At 50.1% G+C, this 19,191-nt stretch overlaps 3 protein-coding genes across 3 annotated transcripts in view; 2 read left to right on the top strand and 1 right to left on the bottom strand.

Annotated features, from left to right (window-relative positions):
- LOC309891560 (antigen WC1.1-like) overlaps positions 1–19,191 on the bottom strand; it is a gene marked incomplete at both ends in the record, with an annotated part of 315,844 nt that overhangs the window by 100,340 nt on the left and 196,313 nt on the right. The gene's annotated exons all lie outside the window — the stretch shown is intronic.
- On the top strand, positions 1,547–2,479 carry LOC309891621 (olfactory receptor 14A16-like; the record flags this gene model as incomplete). Its single annotated transcript, XM_082785968.1, has 1 exon — positions 1,547–2,479. The coding sequence occupies one exon, from the start codon at positions 1,547–1,549 to the stop codon at positions 2,477–2,479; it is 933 nt and encodes a 310-aa protein (XP_082642094.1).
- On the top strand, positions 4,273–18,717 carry LOC309891540 (olfactory receptor 14C36-like; the record flags this gene model as incomplete). Its single annotated transcript, XM_082785900.1, has 3 exons — positions 4,273–4,926; positions 17,832–18,071; positions 18,640–18,717. 3 exons carry the CDS (start codon positions 4,273–4,275, stop codon positions 18,715–18,717), a joined length of 972 nt encoding a protein of 323 aa, XP_082642026.1.

Consider the following 19,191-nt stretch of genomic DNA (forward strand, 5'->3'; position numbering starts at 1 on the left):
AAGATCCATCCCTGTCCTTGCAGGAGTGTCCTGCCTAAAAACAGGGCATGGAAAGGTGATCCTTGGACCTCATCCATTTTCTGAATAAGGAAGGATGGAGCTGGAAATGAGATTCCTTCAGCAGCTGAAGGAAGGAAAATCAGTAATTACTTCAGTGTGTTTCAAAGCTGGTTCCCCTGGAGGCCCAGGGAGATCTCAAAAGACATAAGAGAGGGGAGAGACAGAGAGGCGTTGGGCTGGAGCTGTGCTGCTGAGCTGGGCCGGGCTCCTGGGCACAAGGGGAGCTCCTGGCAAGTGGGCAGCACTGCAGAGAGACAGCTCTGCCCAGGAGCAGCTCCTCTGCACAGCGCAGCAGGGCTGGGGGCACTGCCTGCAGGGGACAAGGGTGGCTGAGAGAAGGGAGGGTGATATTAAAGGCAGTGTGGAGTGGGGGATGCTGAGAGCTCACTGCAGGAGAAATCTTCAGAGCCCTGAACAGGGTAAGTCTCTCTCTGCAGGGCAATGCAGGTGTTGTTCCTGGTGCCATCTCCAGATTTGATGGCAGATCCAACAGCCTATGGGATCTTTCAGGAGAACTCTCAGAGTTTCTTTGGATAACAGAAGAATGTCAAGCTCCAGAGCAGGGATTACCTACCAAAGCTGTCAGAGGGACAGGACATGAGGGTTCCTTCTCTTGGGGCTGGCTTCAGGCTGTGCAAGCAGGGTGCAGGTAGGGGTGCCCAGGGCTATGGTGCATAGCAGGGTCCCTGCTGTGCCTCAGCGGCTGTGTGCTGGGGCAGGGCCTCTGCTGCCTGAGAGGCTCAGCACTCAGCCTGCCCGGGGAGCTACCCAGGACACTGCGGGGAGAAGCTGTGGCTGGAAGGACCAAAAAGCCAGGGCAGAGCAGGGTCCTGCTGCTGGCAGGAGGCTGCTACATGGGCCAGGCTCCTCATATCTCCCCAGCACCCCCAGGGCATTTCTGGGGGAGATTCTTGAAAGGGAAGAACAACACCTGCTGTAACTGAAGGGATGGCACTCTCTGAGGTCTCATTTTTTAATTTCCTGCTTTGGATGACAGTCAGGAAGATGATAATGGTGTTGTTAGGATTGTAGAAGGGACCTAAACTCATAGAGTATTACAGTTAAAAGAGATGTGTAGGTCTTTGAGGAACCTCAAAACTTCACTCCGCACCCTTTAGCCTACAGACAGCATCAGCACAACCTTCATTGTTTCTTGTGGGATTGGTGAATGTCCTTCTCAGCACTTGTAAATAGGGAGATACCTCTGGCCAGTGGATGCCAGAGATGCACCCCTGGTGTTCTTTACCAGCAGCACTGATTACTGCTGAGATTACAGAGGATCTTCATGGTCTCTGTGGCATCTTTAGGCAGACAGATGTAGAGCTCCAGGCAGGAGCAAGTCTTCTTGAGATGAAGATGCAGTGAGGATACAGCCTTGGTGAGGATGTTTTCTATGAAATAAGGTTTAGTTTTTGCTCAGAAAAGTCTCTCTAACATGTCACTGCCTATTACTCCATGCACAGGCAACCATGCCCTGAGACAGCAAATGTCCAACAGCACCTTCCCCACTGAGTTCCTCCTCCTGCCATTCGCAGACAAACGTGAGCTGCAGCTCCTGCACTTCGCGCTCTTCCTGGGCATCTACCTGGCTGCCCTCCTGGGCAATGGCCTCATCCTCACAGCCATAGCCTGTGACCACCGCCTCCACACCCCCATGTACTTCTTCCTCCTCAACCTCGCCCTCCTCGACCTGGGCTGCATCTCCACCACTGTTCCCAAAGCCATGGACAATTCCCTGTGGGATACCAGGGCCATTTCCTCCTACGGATGTGCTGCTCAGATTTTATTCCTTGTCTTTTTCATTTCAGCAGAGTTTTCTCTTCTCACCGTCATGGCTTATGACCGCTATGTTGCCATCTGCAAACCCCTGCACTACGGGACAATAATGGACAGCAGGACTTGTGTCAACATGGCAGAAGTGGCCTGGGGCATTACTTTTGTCTATGCTGTGCTGCACACTGCCAATACCTTTTCCCTTCCCCTCTGCCAAGGCAATGCCCTGGACCAGTTCTTCTGTGAAATTCCCCAGATCCTCAAGCTGTCTTGCTCTGATGCCTACCTCAGAGAAGTTGGGCTTCTTGTGGTTAGTGCCTGCTTAGCATTTGGATGTTTTCTTTATGTTGTGCTCTCCTATGTGCAGATCTTCAGGGAAGTGCTGAGGATCCCCTCACAGCAGGGACGGCACAAAGCCTTTTCCACATGCCTCCCTCACCTGGCCGTCGTCTCCCTGTTCATCAGCACTGGATTATTTGCCTATCTGAAGCCCCCCTCTGTATCCTCCTCCTCCCTGAATCTTTTGCTGGCAGTTTTGTATTCAGTGGTGCCTCCAGCAGTGAACCCCCTCATCTACAGCATGAGGAACAAGGAGCTCAAGGATGCAGTGTGCAAATTGGTAACTGGATATTTTCAGAACCAATAAACTGCCATTCTTCCTCTGCATATCATTTATAATGTAGCTCATTACAGGCCTAGAAGTTGGAAATTTGTGTGTGGTTGTGTTGCATTATCTTATCTTTGATTTATATGTGATGGTGTTGCACACAAAGGTATCATTATTCATCCCCTTCCATTTCAGTATCTACCTGTCTGTGTGACTCTGAGACATGGAATAAATGAGAAGCCAAGCTCTGTGTATTTAAATAAAAGAAAGAACCCTGCTGTGATTTGCTTGCCTGAGATTCTTCCTCAGAGACCTGTGGTGGAGCTGCAGGGGCACTTGGATGTGTGCAAAGGTGGAGGGAAAGAGTCCTGGCACAGCAGCACTGCCAGGGAGTCCCAGGATTAATTTTATTTTATTTTGTTTTGTTTTGTTTTGTTTTGTTTTGTTTTATTTTATTTTATTTTATTTTATTTTATTTTATTTTATTTTATTTTATTTTATTTTATTTTATTTTTGTTTTATTTTTATTTTTATTTATTTTATTATTTTATTATTATTATTTTTTTTCCCAAGCTTCCCTCTTTCACCTCCCACATTCTTCTTCAGAGCCCTTCTGTTACTGTGAGGACTGATTCTTCTTGTTGCTCAGGAGAGGCAGGAGAGCATGGAACATACAGAACATGAGTCTGTCCAGCGTGGAGGCAACCAGGTGCTAAAGCATTCAAGGTGCTAAATCAGCGCAAGGAGAGCTCTGCAACTCCAGGAAACACAGCAGGCATAGGGAAAACAATCCGCTGGATTTGTTGTTATTCCTCTGGTTGAATTTCATATACTGAATACAGTGAAAAACAGCTCCCAACATTGGAAATGAGTTGGACTTGATGCTTCTTGTGGGTCCTGTCCAGCTCAGACTATTCCATGAGTCTCTGACTCTGAAGAAGGGCAGCGACCTGTGCGCAGCCTCCATGGCCAAGGAACCACTTGTGTGGGAGGCACTCAGTGGCAGTGCCCCCCACCAGCTGGCTCTGCCTTCCCAGCCTGACCAGCACGGCCCTGCAGAGTGCCCCCATGGCCCTGTGCACCACAGCCCTCGCTCTGCAAAGCAGCACCACCAGCTGGGGGTCTGTGGGCAGCATGGGAAGGGGCTGCAGGAATGGCTGCTCAGGCCAGCCCAGACGTGCTGGGCTGGGGCAAGGCTGTGTGGGACATGGGGTGTCCCGGGAGCAGAGCAGGGCGCTGAGTGTGTGCAGTGGTACTGCCTGAGGAGCCCCAGGGCCAGCAGTATGGTGCTGTGCTGTGCTGGGGAGTGGGGCTGGACTGGGGGGCTGCAGGATGTCTGAGAAGGTGGAGTGGCGGGGTTTACATCCTGCAGATGGCAGCAGCAGGGACACTGCTACTGACCTCCTCTTCTCCATTTCCTGTTTGTGTGCCATCCCAGCATGGGCTGTTCTGCTGGTCTGGGCTGGGGAGAGGAAAGGAGGTGTGGAGAGCTGGGGAGGGTTTGGGCTGGGGTGGCCTCCTGAGAGGACAGCAAATGTCCAACAGCAGCTTCCCCAACGTGTTCCTCCTCTTGCCATTCGCAGACACACGCGAGCTGCAGATCCTGAAGGAAGGACTCCTCTAGAGCCTGAAGCAGCCCCTGCTCGCAGTGCCTCCCTCAGCCAACAGCAGCTGCAGCTTGAGCAGGAGAGCTGCAGAACAGTTCTCGTGCTAAGAGAAAGGCTCTGTTTGGAGGTGCTATATGACTTGCATTAGGTTTTCCTCAGAGAAGTCTGTTCTAACTTTGTTTTGCTTTCTCCTCTTCAGCAGACAGCCTTGTCCAAAGTCAGAGAATGCCCAACAGCAGCTTCCCCAATGAGTTCCTCCTCCTGCCATTCACAGACATGCACGAGCTGCAGCTCCTGCACTTCGCGCTCTTCCTGGGCATCTACCTGGCTGCCCTCCTGGGCAATGGCCTCATCCTCACTGCTGCAGCCTGTGACCACCGCCTCCACACCCCCATGTACTTCTTCCTCCTCAACCTCGCCCACCTTGACCTGGGCACTAGTACCACCACTGTTCCCAAAGCTAAGGCCAACTCCCTATGGGATACCACAGCCATTTCCTACACAGGTTGTGCTGCTCAGGTTTTTTTATTTTTCTTTTTTTTTTCAGCAGAGTTTTATCTTCTCACCATCATGGCCTATGACCGCTACGTTGCCATCTGCAAACCCCTGCACTATGGGAGCCTCCTGGGCATTAGAGCTTGTGCCAACATGGCAGCAGCTGCCTGGGGCAGTGGCTTTCTCTATGCTGTCCTGCACACGGCCACTACATTTTCCCTGCCCCTCTGCCAAGTCAATGCCCTGGACCAGTTCTTCTGTGAAATCCCACAGATCCTCAAGCTCTCCTGCTCTCATGCCTATCTCAGGGAAGGTCAGCTTCTCATCTTTAGTGCCTGTTTAACCATTGTATGTTTTGTCTTCATTGTGGTGTCCTATGTGCAGATCTTCAGGGCCGTGCTGAGGATGCCCTCTGAGCAGGGCCGGCACAAAGCCTTTTCCACATGCCTCCCTCACCTGGCTGTGGTCTCCCTGTTTCTCAGCACTGTCATGTGTGGTGGTTTTACCGTGCTGGGCAGCTAAACCCCACAACCGCTCTCTCACTCCCCCTCCTTTAGATAAGGAGGGGGAGAAGTAAAGCAAAGAACAACTCACGGGTTGAGATAAGGATAATTTAATTAAAGAGAAATAATTATAATAATTAAATAAAGACTACCATGAACTAAACAACTTAACTAAGGGGAAAATAAAAGGGAAAGGGGAAAAAGGGAGGAAAACAAACAAACAAAATAAATGCAAGCTATATGGAAGTGCAGAGGAAAGAAATTACTCTCTACTTCCCACAAATGAGCGATGATTGACCACGTCCTTGAAGCAAGGCCTCAACGCACGCAGCCGGTGTTCGAGAGGAGGACCGACGTCTTCTCAACGAGAGCCCACCCCTCCCCTCTTCTTCCTGTTTCCAACTTTTATTGCTGAGTGTGACACCACATGGTATGGAATATCCCTTTGATTGGTTTAGGTCAGCTGCCCTAGTGATGTTTCTCTCCTCACTTTTTGCCCACCCCCTAGGAGGGTTAGAGAAAGGCCCAATGCTGTGCCACTGCTGCTCAGCAGTAGACACAACACTGGTGTGATAACACTGCTGTTCCAGCTACAAGTACAGAGTACGGCACTGAATGGGCTGCTGCCGGGAAAGTTAACATTCCAGCCAGACCCAGTACACATGTTTGCCCACCTGAAGCCCTCCTCGATCTCTTCCGCATACCTGGACTTGTTGGTGTCATTTCTGTACTCGGTGGTGCCTCCAGTAGTGAACCCCCTCATCTACAGCATGAGGAACCAGGAGCTCAAGGATGCCTTGAGGAAACTGGTGCATTGTTGTGTTTCAGAAACAAGAAATTTCCCTTAATCTTCTGCATAAGAGTGATAATGTAAAGCATTTCAGGCACAAGATGAATTCTGGTGTCTTTTTGGACATTTTTAATAGTCTGCAGAGCAGCACCGTCTCAGGGCTGTATGGAATGGGAGTTGCATGGTGAAGGGGTGCAGCTCTGTCTGTCCAGGCCAGCACAGATGCACTCAGCTGCAAATTGTCCCCTGGGAGATTGTATGTCTCAGGAGAAGAGCAACTCCCTGTTTGTGTGCAGTGGAGATATGGGGAGAGAAACCCTTCGCTACTGGTGCCAGCAGCCACATTGTATACACACAGGAGAGATGAACACAAAGGAGCACAAAGGCCATCAGTTATTCCCACATATTTCATGAAGGCCAGTGGGGCAAGATAGTGTCACGAGGCCAAGTAACATCTCCTGGGAAGCCACCTGAGTGCAGTCCTGGGATGTGATTCCTTGAACCGAGGTCCATGTGCCCATTCCTCATGCCTTGGGGCATCTCAGAGGAGGGCAGAGCAGGAGAAAGCACCGCAGGGCTGAGGTGCCTTCCAGCCTCTGGCAGTGGCTACAGGACCAAGAGGGACATTGCAAGCACTGCAGTGCACTGCACGTGGTGTGCAAGTCAGGGACTCTATGACATTTGGAAAAGAGGGTGGGCCACTCAGGAAGACTATAAGGATGTTGTGAGGCTGTGCAGGGACAAAATTAGAAAGGTCAAAGCTCACCTGGAGCTTAATCTGGCTACTGCTGTTAAGAATAACAGAAAATGTTTTTATAAATATATAAACATGAAAAGAAGGACTAAGGAGAATCTCCATCCATTGCTGGATGTGGGGGGAAACTTAGTGACAAGAGATGAGGAAAAGATGAGGTGCTTAATGCCTTCTTTGCCTCAATATTTAGTGGCAAGACCAGTTGTTCTCTGGATACCCAGTACCCTGAGCTGGTGTAAGGGGATAGGCAGCAGAATGTGCCCCTCATAATCCACAAGGAAATGGTTGGCGAACTGCTACAGCACTTACATGTACGCAAATTGATGGGGCCGAATGGGATCCACCCAAGGGTACTGAGAGAACTGGCAGAAGAGCTGGCCAAGCCACTTTCCATCATTTATCAGCAGTCCTGGCTTGAGGGGAGGTCCCAGTCAACTGGCGACTAGCAAATGAGATGCCCACCTACAAAATGGCTGGAAGGAGGATCTTGGAACGACAAGCCTGTCAGTCTGAACTTGGTACTGGGGAAGCTCAAGGAAGCTCGTGCCATCACACGGCACTTGCAGGGCATCCAGGCAATCATGCCCAGCCAGCATGGGTTTATGAAAGGCAGATCCTGCTTAACACACCTGTTCTCATTCTATGACAAAGTGACACACTTAGTGGATGAGGGAAAGGCTGTGGCTGTGGCCTATCTTGACTTCAGTAAGACTTTCAACACTGTTTCCCACAGCATTCTCCTCGAGAAACTGACTGCTCATGGCTTGGTCTCATGTACGCTTTGTTGGGTTAGAAACTGGCTGGATAGCTGGGCCCAAAGAGTTGTGGTGAATTGAGTTAAATCCAGTTGGAGGCCAGTCACTAGAGGAGTCCCCCAGGGACTGGGGCCAATTCTCTTTAATATCTTTATCGATGATCTGAATGAGGGGATTGAGTGAACCCTCAGTAAATTTGCAGACCACACCAAGTTAGGTGCATATGTCTATCTGGTCGAGGGTAGGAGGGCTCTGCAGGAGGATCTGGATAGGCTGGACCGATGGGCTGAGGTCAGCTGAATGAAGTTCAACAAGACCAAGTGCCGGGTCCTGCACCTGGGGCACAACAACCCCAAGCAACGCTACAGGCTGGGAGATGAATGGTTGGAAAGATGCCAGGCAGAGAAGGACCTGGGAGTATTGGTGGATATGAGCCAGCAGTGTGCTCAAGTGGCCAGGAAGGTCAACAGCATCCTGGCTTGTATCAGAAGCAGTGTGGCCAGCAGGGCTAGCGAAGTGATCGTCCCCCTGTACTCGGCTCTGGTGAGGCCGCACCTCAAGTACTGTGTTCAGTTTTGGGCCCCTCACTAGAAGAAGGACATTGATGTGCTCAAGCAAGTCCAGAGAAGGGTGGTGAAGGGGTCTGGAGAACAAGTCTTATGAGGAGTGGCCGAGGGAGCTTCGGTTGTTTAGCCTGGGGAAAAGGAGGCTCAGGGGTGACCTTATCGCTCTCTACAGATACCTTAAAGGAGACTGTAGCGAGGTGGGGGTTGGTCTATTCTCCCACGTGGCTGGTGACAGGACGAGGGGGAATGGGCTAAAGTTGCGCCAGGGGAGTTTTAGGTTAGATGTTAGGAAGAACTTCTTTACTGAAAGGGTTGTTAGGCATTGGAATGGGCTGCCAAGGAAATGGTTGAGTCACTATCCCTTGAGGTCTTTGAAAGATCATAGAATCATAGAATCATAGAATATCCTGAGTTGGAAGGGACCCTTAAGGATCATCAAGTCCAACTCTTGACACCGCACAGGTCTACCCAAAAGTTCAGACCATGTGCCTAAGTGCACAGTCCAATCTCTTCTTAAATTCAGACAGGCTCGGTGCAGGGACCACTTCCCTGGGGAGCCTGTTCCAGTGTGCAACCACCCTCTCTGTGAAGAACTCCCTCCTGACGTCCAGCCTAAATTTCCCCTGCCTCAGCTTAACCCCGTTCCCGCGGGTCCTGTCACTAGTGTTAATGGAGAAAAGGTCTACTGCCTCTCGACACCCCCTGACGAGGAAGTTGTAGACTGTGATGAGGTCTCCCCTCAGCCTCCTCTTCTCCAGGCTGAACAGGCCCAGTGACCTCAGCCGTTCCTCGTACGTCTTCCCCTCCAGGCCTTTCACCATCTTCGTAGCCCTCCTCTGGACACTTTCCAACAGTTTCATGTCCTTTTTATACTGTGGTGCCCAGAACTGCACACAGTACTCGAGGTGAGGCCGCACCAGCGCAGAGTAGAGCGGGATAATCACCTTCCTTGACCTACTAGCGATGCCGTGCTTGATGCACCCCAGGACACGATTGGCCCTCCTGGCTGCCAGGGCACACTGCTGGCTCATATTCAACTTGCTGTCTACCACGACCCCCAGATCCCTCTCTTCTAGGCTGCTCTCCAGCGTCTCATCACCCAGTCTGTACATGCAGCCAGGGTTTCCCCGTCCCAGGTGCAGGACCTGGCACTTGCTTTTATTGAACTTCATGCGGTTGGTGATCGCCCAGCTCTCCAACCTGTCCAGATCCCTCTGTAAGGCCTTTACGCCCTCATTTGAGTCCACAACTCCTCCAAGTTTGGTGTCATCAGCAAACTTGCTCAAAATACCCTCTATTCCTACATCCAGATCGTTTATAAAAATATTGAAAAGTACCAGCCCTAAAATGGAGCCTTGAGGGACCCCACTGGTGACCGCCCGCCAGCCTGACACAGCCCCATTTACCATAACCCTTTGGGCCCTGCCCGTTAGCCAATTGCTCACCCATCGTATGATGTTTTTATTTAGCTGTATGGTGGACATTTTGTCCAGTAGGATCCTATGGGAAACCGTGTCAAAAGCCTTGCTGAAGTCCAAAAAAATCACATCAGCTGGTTTCCCTTGGTCCACCATACGGGTGATCTTATCATAAAAGGAAATCAGGTTAGTTAGGCAGGACCTACCCTTCACAAACCCATGCTGGCTGGGACCAATGACTGCTTTGTCCCCCAGGTGCGCCTCAATAAGTCCGAGAACCAACTTCTCCATGATTAGATGTTTAGATGTAGAGCTTAGTGATATGGTTTAGTGGAGGACTTGTCAGTGCTAGGTCAGAGGTTGGACTAGGTGATCTTGGAGGTCTCTCCCAGCCTAGATGATTCTGTGATTCTGTGACTCATGTCTCTCAACAGCCCCATGTGTATGAGGAACCGGTTCAGACATAAGCACCTCACACAGCCCTGGCATTGCTCTTTGTGCCTCCAGAAACAACCCCCAGTGTCCCTGTGAGATTTTTTCTCACCCCTTTACAGGTTCATTGCAGATGCCACTCTCTGCTATTTCACACTACCCTGCCTTTCTGGACTGGGCTGTCAAGCATTTGGATCAGCAAGATTTCTGGGGACTTGAAAATGAATTTAATTTAATTTAATTTAATTCTTTAATTCAATAACTCTTTCCCTTGGAGTGCTCTTCAAAGACAGAATAAGGGGAGGGAAAAAAAAAAAAAAAAAAAAAAAAAAAAGCATTAGCAATGTTGGGAAATGTATTTTGGTAAGTGTGTGCATAAAACTATTCATCAAGAAAGCACGATTTTTTTATTGCATTTGTCCATGGTGCTGTCAATAGAAAACTGGGAAAATGAATAATGAACATTCATAGAAAAAAAGCTGGTGGTGCTGGCAAGCTCTTTCAGCTGTTACATCGAGTCCTTTTCTGTACAGGTTTCAACTGTTTCCTCAATCTACTTTCATGGCTGGTTTCAGTTTTCCAGTCAGAGGTGGCCACTACCTCCAGGATGTCCTGGGGTAGCCAAGGCACCCAGGTGGGACAAGTGACACAGGACCTAGGGGAGTCCTTCTGGAGCAAAAACTGGGGGGCAGGAACTGGGGCTGGGCCTCTCAGGGGCTGTGCAGGGGCTGCTTGGGTCCCCCATGGGGAGCAGCTCCTGCCAGGTCACCTGCTCCTGCGTGGGCTCCTCTTCAAGGACTACAGGTCTGGCCCGGAATCTGCTCTGGAGAGGGTCCTCCACAGGCCACAGCCTCCATCACTGCAGGTCCACCTGCTCCACCGTGGTACTCCATGGGCTGCAGGGGGACAGCCTGCTTCACGATAGTCCTCACCACAGGCCACAGGGGACTTTTGCTCCAGGACATGGAGCACCTCTCCCCCTCCTTCTTCACTGATCTTGGTGCCTGTAAGGCAGTTTCGCACTCCTCTCTCTCTCCCAGCTGCTGTTCTGCATTTTTTTTTTTACCCTGTCTTAAATATGCTCTCACAGAGGCACAAACAATGTCACTTATCGGCCCAGACCTGGCCAGCAGCAAGGCCCTTATCTAACATGGGACAGCTTCTGGATTCTTCTCACAGAAGCCACCCCAATGGCCCCCCACTACCAAAACCTTGCCACATAAATCCACCACATGCAGTCACATGGCATTCAAAGATGAATGTGAGGGACCATGGACCTTATCAGCTTGTGGGCCACAAGGAGGAGATGGGTGGGAATGCTCTGATGAGCTCAGCTCTGCCTCAGGATCTCCTGCCCCAGCAGGAGGAATGTGACTGTGGCAGTGACTGTGAGGTCACTTCTGTCTCTGCAGTTGATAGGGCAGCAGCAGCAACGTGTCACAGAAAGGGACTGTGAGGTCACTTCTTTCTGAAGTAGTTGACAGGCCACACTTCTACCTAGGTTCTGTACTTTTCAGCTGACATCTGCCAGTGGTCCTGGTAGGCCAGCAGAATGCACCTGGTTGGCATGCTGACTGTGGGATCCCCTCTGCCTACATACCCAGACAGAAAGAAGGCGCAGATATGGGTTGTCCTGTCCCTTCTGTTTGAGTCCACGAATGGACAGCAGGAGGCACAAGGCTTGGGTGTGTCTAAACAAGAAGCTGCAAGGCCAGCAGAAGGACCGTGGTTTGGACGATGCTGGTGAGGTGACTTCTATCTGGTTGGCTGACAGGCCACAAGAAGGCCAATGGATTGGGATGCCTGCTTTAGGACTGGTTTCCACCCAGGTGGAACTTTCTTTGGTAGTAGGAAAGAGCAGGAGAGGAAAACTGCCAGAAATTGCACCTTGGAAGGTTGGCACTGGCCACAAAGAGGAAAAAATGTCTCTCAAAGTATACTGCTGTGGTGCCAGAGGTCACCCAAAGAGTGTCCGTAATCAAACCCTGGCTTTGTTTTTCAAGGAACAGCTGGTGAAGGTTGATGAGACATTGGTGAAATGATGGAAATGCCAGGGTGAGAGCAAGGTGAAGAACAGAGATGTGTGTCTGTAGGCTTCCAGGAAATAGGACAAAGTGTGGGACAGCATAGGAAAGCTTTCAGAGGAGAAGGTGGAGGTTGCTGGCAAGAATGGAAGGCCCCAAAAGCCCTGACGTTTTTGTCCCTTATCTAGAGCTTATGAGGTGATGAGATGTAGTCATTGCAGTGAGGCCTCCTTGCTTCTTTGCAACCCTTGCAGAGGCAGGGAGGTGTCATACCACTGTTCTTCTCATGGCATCACACTGTTTAGAACATCCCACAGACCCCAGGAAGAGCCTTGAGATGGATATGGGGGTGCAGGATCTCCCCTCCCAGTGGCTGGAGTCAGGCCTTGGCTCTTCTGCTTCACCAAAACCAACCAAGACTTTTCTCAGCACAGTGCTTTGCCTGTCTGCAATCAAGGTCTCCAATTATCTGCCCTAACAAGTCCCTGAGGAGAATCTCTTGGTAACAGCCCTCAGTGGGGCCCATTAATACTCCAAGACACTTCAACTTTTCCTTCTGACTTTATTTGCTCAAGCGGTTACATCACTCTTCTCTCAGTACCTGAGCTTCATAGACTCAGCACCATAATACACCATGGAACTCATTAAAATGAAGAAACTTCTAACATTTCTTCCATAATTTGCTTCAAGCCTTCACACCTTGTGCAGCTAATTGCAGAGCTTGCATGATGTAATTAAGGAAGAAGATTCCAAAAAGCACCTAATACAAATCTTTTATTGCTTTAAAGGCTGAATTTTGCTGCATTTCAGTTTTGAGAATCATTCTCCTATTGGTATTCATCCAGGGTGATTTCTTTAGAGACCTGCATTGGGAGGAAAAGCAGAGTCTGAAGGTCCGATACCTCCACTGCCAGCAGTGGTCTTTGTCCCTGTAGCTGCAGCCCAGCCCAGCACATGAAACCTTTTCTAAGACAAGTCAGGGATTCCTTGGGAAAATAAATAAATAAATGAAATGAAATGAAAAGAAATGAAAAAAATAAAATAAAATAAAATAAAATAAAATAAAATAAAATAAAATAAAATAAAATAAAATAAAATAAAATAAAATAAAATAAAATAAAATAAAATAAAATAAAATAAAATAAAATTGAAATGACCATTGGAATCTGAGAAATTCAGCCTGAATCTTTGTAGATACCTGGACATCCATGGTCTCTCTTGGGTCTTCTGTGGAAAACTCAGGATGAAAACTAATGAAAATATATCTTCAAGTGGCTGTAGCTGTACCCATGAGTTTGGCTGCTTTTGGGAAATTGTCCCCTTCCAGCCACAGAAAACTAAATTGAGTAATGTGAAAAGACCTGCCCAGTCAATAGAGTAGAGCAAAGTCATGCTTCCTGTGCTATAGATGCAGAAGGCAAAAGAACTGCATTGTGCCTCAATGGACGTGTAACCCAGGTCATGCAACTTTACCTTAGTACTGACAAGTCCATCCCTAAACCATGCTACTAAGTTCTACATCTACACATTGGCTCTCCAGCCGATGAACCAGCTCATGGATGGCAATCAGGGAGTCTCAGTTAGCGTGACGCTGCCTCAGGTGCACCACCATGGTAGCCATTGGCACCTGCTGTTCTTCAACCCTCAGCAAACCCACAACAGAAGGATTCTGTGGAAGGTCAAGCAAGGTAGACAACTCTTTAATGTCCTCTGTCTCCAAGGCTGCTATGCCAAAGCCCCACCTGTGCTCTTTTGGAACTTTGAAGTACCCATTCCTGAAGAAGACTATGTCTTGGATGCACATAGCCTCCGGGCCAGTCCCAATGGGGAGCTTTTGCCATTCCTTCCCAGTTCGACTCACTTTAGCCTCCAAGACAGTTAACTCTTGGGACCCACCTGTCACTTCAGAAATACAGGTGGGTTCTACCTCTTTATAGCTTGATGGCATTAAGGTACACTGTGCACCGGTGTCCAGTAGAGCCTGATATATTTGTGGGTCTGATGTGCCAGGCCATTAAATATACACAATCCTGTAAACCTGATTGTCCCTTTCCTCCCCGCCTTCCCCTGGCTGGAAGCAGGACCCCTCTAGTCCTGCTCATAGTATTCATTACTGTGTCTGGTACACGGCCCACCAGAAACACGTCCCACCATGGCACTGTCATACTACAGGGCAGGGGAGAGGGAGCTGACAGCCAAGGGATGCAGGAGATGGTGCCCAATTCGGTGCAAGAGATGGGGCCCAGCAGAGAATCACAGAATCACAGAATTTCTAGGTTGAAAGAGACCTCAAGATCATCGAGTCCAACCTCTGACCTAACGCTAACAGTCCCCACTAAACCATATCCCTAAGCTCTACACCTAAACGTCTTTTGAAGACTTCCAGGGATGGTGACTCCACCACTTCCCTGGGCAGCCTGTTCCAATGCCTAACAACCCTTTCAGTAAAGAAGTTCTTCCTAACATCTAACCTAAAACTCCCCTGGCTCAACTTTAGCCCATTCCCCCTCGTCCTGTCACCAGGCACGTGGGAGAACAGACCAACCCCCACCTCGCTACAGCCTCCCTTGAGGTACCTATGGAGAGCAATAAGGTCGCCCCTGAGCCTCCTTTTCTCCAGGCTGAACAAGCCCAGCTCCCTCAGCCGCTCCTCGTAGGACTTGTTCTCCAGGCCCCTCACCAGCTTCGTCGCCCTTCTCTGCACCCGCTCGAGCACCTCAATGTCCTTCTTGTAGTGAGGGGCCCAAAACTGAACACAGCACTCGAGGTGCGGCCTCACCAGAGCTGAGTACAGGGGGACAATCACCTCCCTAGCCCTGCTGGCCACACTGTTCCTGATACAAGCCAGGATGCCGTTGGCCTTCTTGGCCACCTGAGCACACTGCTGGCTCATATTCAGCCGACTATCCACCATCACTCCCAGGTCCTTCTCTGCCTGACAGCTCTCCAACCACTCATCTCCCAGCCTGTAGCGTTGCTTGGGGTTATTGCACCCCAGGTGCAGGACCCGGCACTTGGCCTTGTTGAACTTCATGCAGTTGACCTCAGCCCATCGGTGCAGCCTATCCAGATCCTCCTGCAGCGCTTTCCTACCCTCAAGCAGATCGACACACGCACCTAACTTGGTGTCATCTGCAAACTTACTGAGGGTGCACTCGATGCCCTCGTCCAGATCATCGATGAAGATATTAAAGAGGACCGGCCCCAGCACCGAGCCCTGGGGGATGCCACAAGTGACTGGCCTCCAACTGGACTTGACTCCATTCACCATGACTCTTTGGGCCCGGCTATCCAGCTAGTTTCTAACCCAATGAAGCGTGTGCCAGTCCAAGCCAAGAGCAGCCAGTTTCTTGAGGAGAATGCTGTGGGAGACGGTGTCAAAAGCCTTGCTGAAGTCAAGGTAGACCACATCCACAGCCTTTCCCTCGTCCACCCAGTGTGTCACTCTGTCATAGAAGGAGATCAGGTTCGTCAAGCAGGACCTGCCTTTCATAAAGCCATGCTGACTGGGCCTGATCGCCTGCTTGCCCTTCAAGTGCTGCGTGATGACTCTCAGGAGGATCTGCTCCATGAGCTTCCCTGGCACTGAGGTCAAACTGACAGGCCTGTAGTTTCCCGGGTCTGCCCTCCGGCCCTTCTTGTAGATGGGTGTCACATTTGCTAGCTGCCAGTCAACTGGGACCTCCCCCGATCACCAGGACTGCTGATAAATGATGGACAGTGGCTTGGCCAGCTCCTCTGCCAGTTCTCTCAGTACCCTTGGGTGGATCCCATCCGGCCCCATCGACTTGTGCACATCCAAGTGCCGTAGCAGGTCACCAACCAGTTCTTCATGGATAGTGAGGGCCACATCCTGCTCCCCATCCCCTTCCATCAGCTCAGGGTACTGAGTATCCAGAGAACATCCGGTATTGCCGCTAAAGACTGAGGCAAAGAAGGCATTGAGCACCTCTGCCTTTTCCTCATCTCTTGTAACTAAGTTTCCCCCCGCATCCAGTAAAGGATGGATATTCTCCTTAGTCCTCCTTTTTGTGTTGATGTATTTATAGAAACGTTTATGTTATCTTTAACAGCAGTAGCCAGAGTGAGCTCCAGATGAGCTTTGGCCTTCCTAATTTTGTCCCTGCACAGCCTCGCTACATCCTTATAGTCCTCCCTAGTGGCCTGCCCACTTTTCCAAAGATTATAAACCCTCCTTTTTCTCCTAAACTCAAGCCACAATTCTCTGTTGAGCCAGGCGGGTCTTCTTCCCCTCCAGCTCGTCTTTGGGCACGTGGGAACAGACCGTTCCTGTGCCATTAAGATTTCCCTCTTGAAGAGCGCCCAGCCTTCCTGGACCTCTCTGCCCTTCAGAACCGCCTCCCAAGGGACTCTACCAAGTAGTGTCCTGAGCAGCTCAAAGTCAGCCCTCCGAAAGTCCAATACAGCGGTTTTATTGGTCACCTTCCTGGCCTCGCCAAGAATAGTGAACTCCACCATTTCGTGGTCACTCTGCCCAAGACAGCTCCCGACAATCACATCCTCCACCAGTCTTTCTCTGTTTGTGAAGAGAAGGTCTAGTGGGGCACCACCCCTGGTAGGTTCACTAACCAGCTGCGTCAGGAAGCTATCTTCCACGCTCTCCAGAAACCTCCTAGACTGCTTTCTCAGGGCTGTGTTGTGCTTCCAGGATATGTCAGGGAAGTTGAAGTCCCCCACGAGAACAAGCGCTGAAGATTTCGCAACTTCTGTCAGTTGCCTGTAGAACTCCTCAGCCATCTCCTCATCCTGGTTCGGCGGTCTATAGCAGACCACGACCAGGACGCTCCGTGCTGCTGGATGGCTGTCTGTGGGAAGCTGGAGTGAGGCCTCTGCACCCTCACCTGGGAGGGAAGAGCTGAGATCCATCTCAGGCCCCCGGGGACAAGGTGAGGATTCTGTCCAGCTGCACATGGACTTGGGTCTTCTTTGCTCTCAGCTGTCTCCCTTTTCTTGTACATTAATCACATTCAAGTACATGAATGTGATTGTTGTCCTAAGCATTACAGGGGTAACTGCAAAAAAATGAAGCAAGGGAAATATGCTTTCCACAACTCTGTGGTCAGATGAGTTGTTCACAAGGCTCATTCATCTGACAAGTGGACTGAACTAGAGGTTGCTCCATGTTCCTGCTTCCCTCCTGCTTCATAACAGGAACACCTCCTCTGGAGCCCACAGCAGCCCCTGCTCCCAGTGCCACTCTCATCCAGCACCAGCCACTGCTCAAGCAAGAGAGCTGCAGACAGGTTCTCCTGCAAAGAGAAAGGCTGGTCTGGGGGGCTATTCTAAGACTTGCAATAGGTGTTCCTTGGAGAAGTCTGTTCTAACTTTGTCCTGCCTTCTTCTCTTCAACAGACAGCTGTGTCCAATGTCAGCAAATGTCCAACACCAGCTTCCCCAATGAGTTCCTCCTCCTGGCATTCGCAGACACACGTGAGCTGCAGCTTCTGCACTTTGGGCTCTTCCTGGGCGTCTACCTGGCTGCCCTCCTGGCCAATGGCCTCATCCTCACCACAGCCTGCGACCACCACCTACACACCCCCATGTACTTCTTCCTCTTCAACCTTGCCCTCCTTGACCTGGGCTCCATCTCCACCACTGTCCCCAAAGCTATGGCTAATTCCCTGTGGGACACCAGGGCCATTTCCTTCTTTGGCTGTGTTACCCAGGTCTTTATGTTTGTTGCATTTGTCACAGCACAGTTTTATCTTCTAATCATCATGGCCTATGACCGCTACATTGCCATCTGCAAACCCCTACACTAAGGGAGAATAATGGCCAGCAAAACTTGTGTCAACATGGCAGAAGCTGCCTGGGGCAATGGCTTTCTCTATGCTGTGCTGCACACTGCCAATACCTTTTCCCTCCCACTCTGCCAAGGCAATGTCTTGGACCAGTTCTTCTGTGAACTTGCCCAGATCCTCAAGCTCTTCTGCTCAGATGCCTACCTTAGAGAAGTTGCATTCCTCATCTTTAGCGTTTGCTCAGGTACTGCATTTTTTGCTTTTCTGTTGCTGTCCTATGTGCAGATCTTCAAAGCTTTGCTGAGGATCCCCTCACAGCAGGGACAGAACAAAGCCTTTTCCACGTGCCTCCCTCACCTGGCCATTGTCTCCCTGTTCATCAGCAATATCATGTTTGCTTATCTGAAGCCCCCCTCTATTTCCTCCTCATGCCTTGATCTCTTGCTGGCAGTTCTGTACTCGGTGGTGCCTCCAGCAGTGAACCCCCTCATCTACAGCATGAGGAACAAGGAGCTCAAGGATGCTGTTAGGAAACTGATTTGGGGAATGTTTTTCAGTACTCATAAAGTTTTTTTCACTCTCCAGAAGTGAAAATTGTGCATCCCATTCCAACACTTTTTTTTTTTTTTTCTTCTTTGTTTGTTTTTATCATTATTAATAAAATTGCTTTTTCCTTATTGTCATTTTTACTGTTTTTGCTCCTTGCATTCTGATATAAATGTTTGGATTCTTCCCACTACAACGAATGACTGAAACTGCTCTGTATCATATAAATGCTTTATACATGTACAAGTACCTGTGAGTCAGTGAAGGCTCTCATAACACTTTTGGTAATAAACAGGATAACTCATGTACACTGCCTGAAGGCTGGAATTTCCTAGCCAAGCCAGTGTCAAGAATAGGCCCAAAGAATTGCTCCCTACAAGAGTCTGTTTCTGCTTTGGTTCAGGATGGAATGGCTCATTGTTGCATTGTCACCTGTCAGAGACCAAGGGCTAGATTTAAGACTCACCTGTGGGTGTCTGCTCACAGCAGAGGCAGCGCATGGTCACTGCATTATGTAGCCAGGGCTGTTCCCACATGTGGCCTGTAGGTGGTGTCCTTCAAGAGGGGAATCTGGAGCTGCCTCCAGAACCCAGGGTACCTCCAGGGACAGCGGAGCATGGCATGAGCACTGACTGCAGCCCCTCTGAAAGTGAGAGATCTCCCACTGCGTGCTCAGTCACAAGGAAAGAAGTAAACCCAGGTATTCACAGGGAAACTGCTACTCTGCAGTCTCAGAGAAGAAAGTCTCTGAGCCCAGCCCTGAGCTCTACAATATCAAAACACTCTCTAATATCAGGCACTACACCACTGAGCCTCCTTCATTGCCTGTCCCTTCTGAAGAACTTATGGCCATTCTTAGCAGCACTCCAGGGAGGCTGACGAGGCATAGGCAAGCTTGAGAGGTCGGCCTGTGCAAAACTCATGAAGTTCAACAAGGCAAAGTTCAAGGTCCCACATGTCCTTGGGGTAATCCCAAGGACAAATACAGGCTGGGCAGAGAATAGATTGAAAGCAGCCCTGAGGAGAAGAATGTGGGGGTGTTGGTGGAGCTCACCATGAGCCGGCAGTGTGTGCTTGCAGCCCAGAAAGCCAACCGTAT

Source organism: Aythya marila, assembly GCF_965140915.1.
Source record: "Aythya marila genome assembly, contig: HAP1_HAP1_SCAFFOLD_158, whole genome shotgun sequence".
Taxonomy (NCBI): Eukaryota; Metazoa; Chordata; class Aves; order Anseriformes; family Anatidae; genus Aythya; species Aythya marila.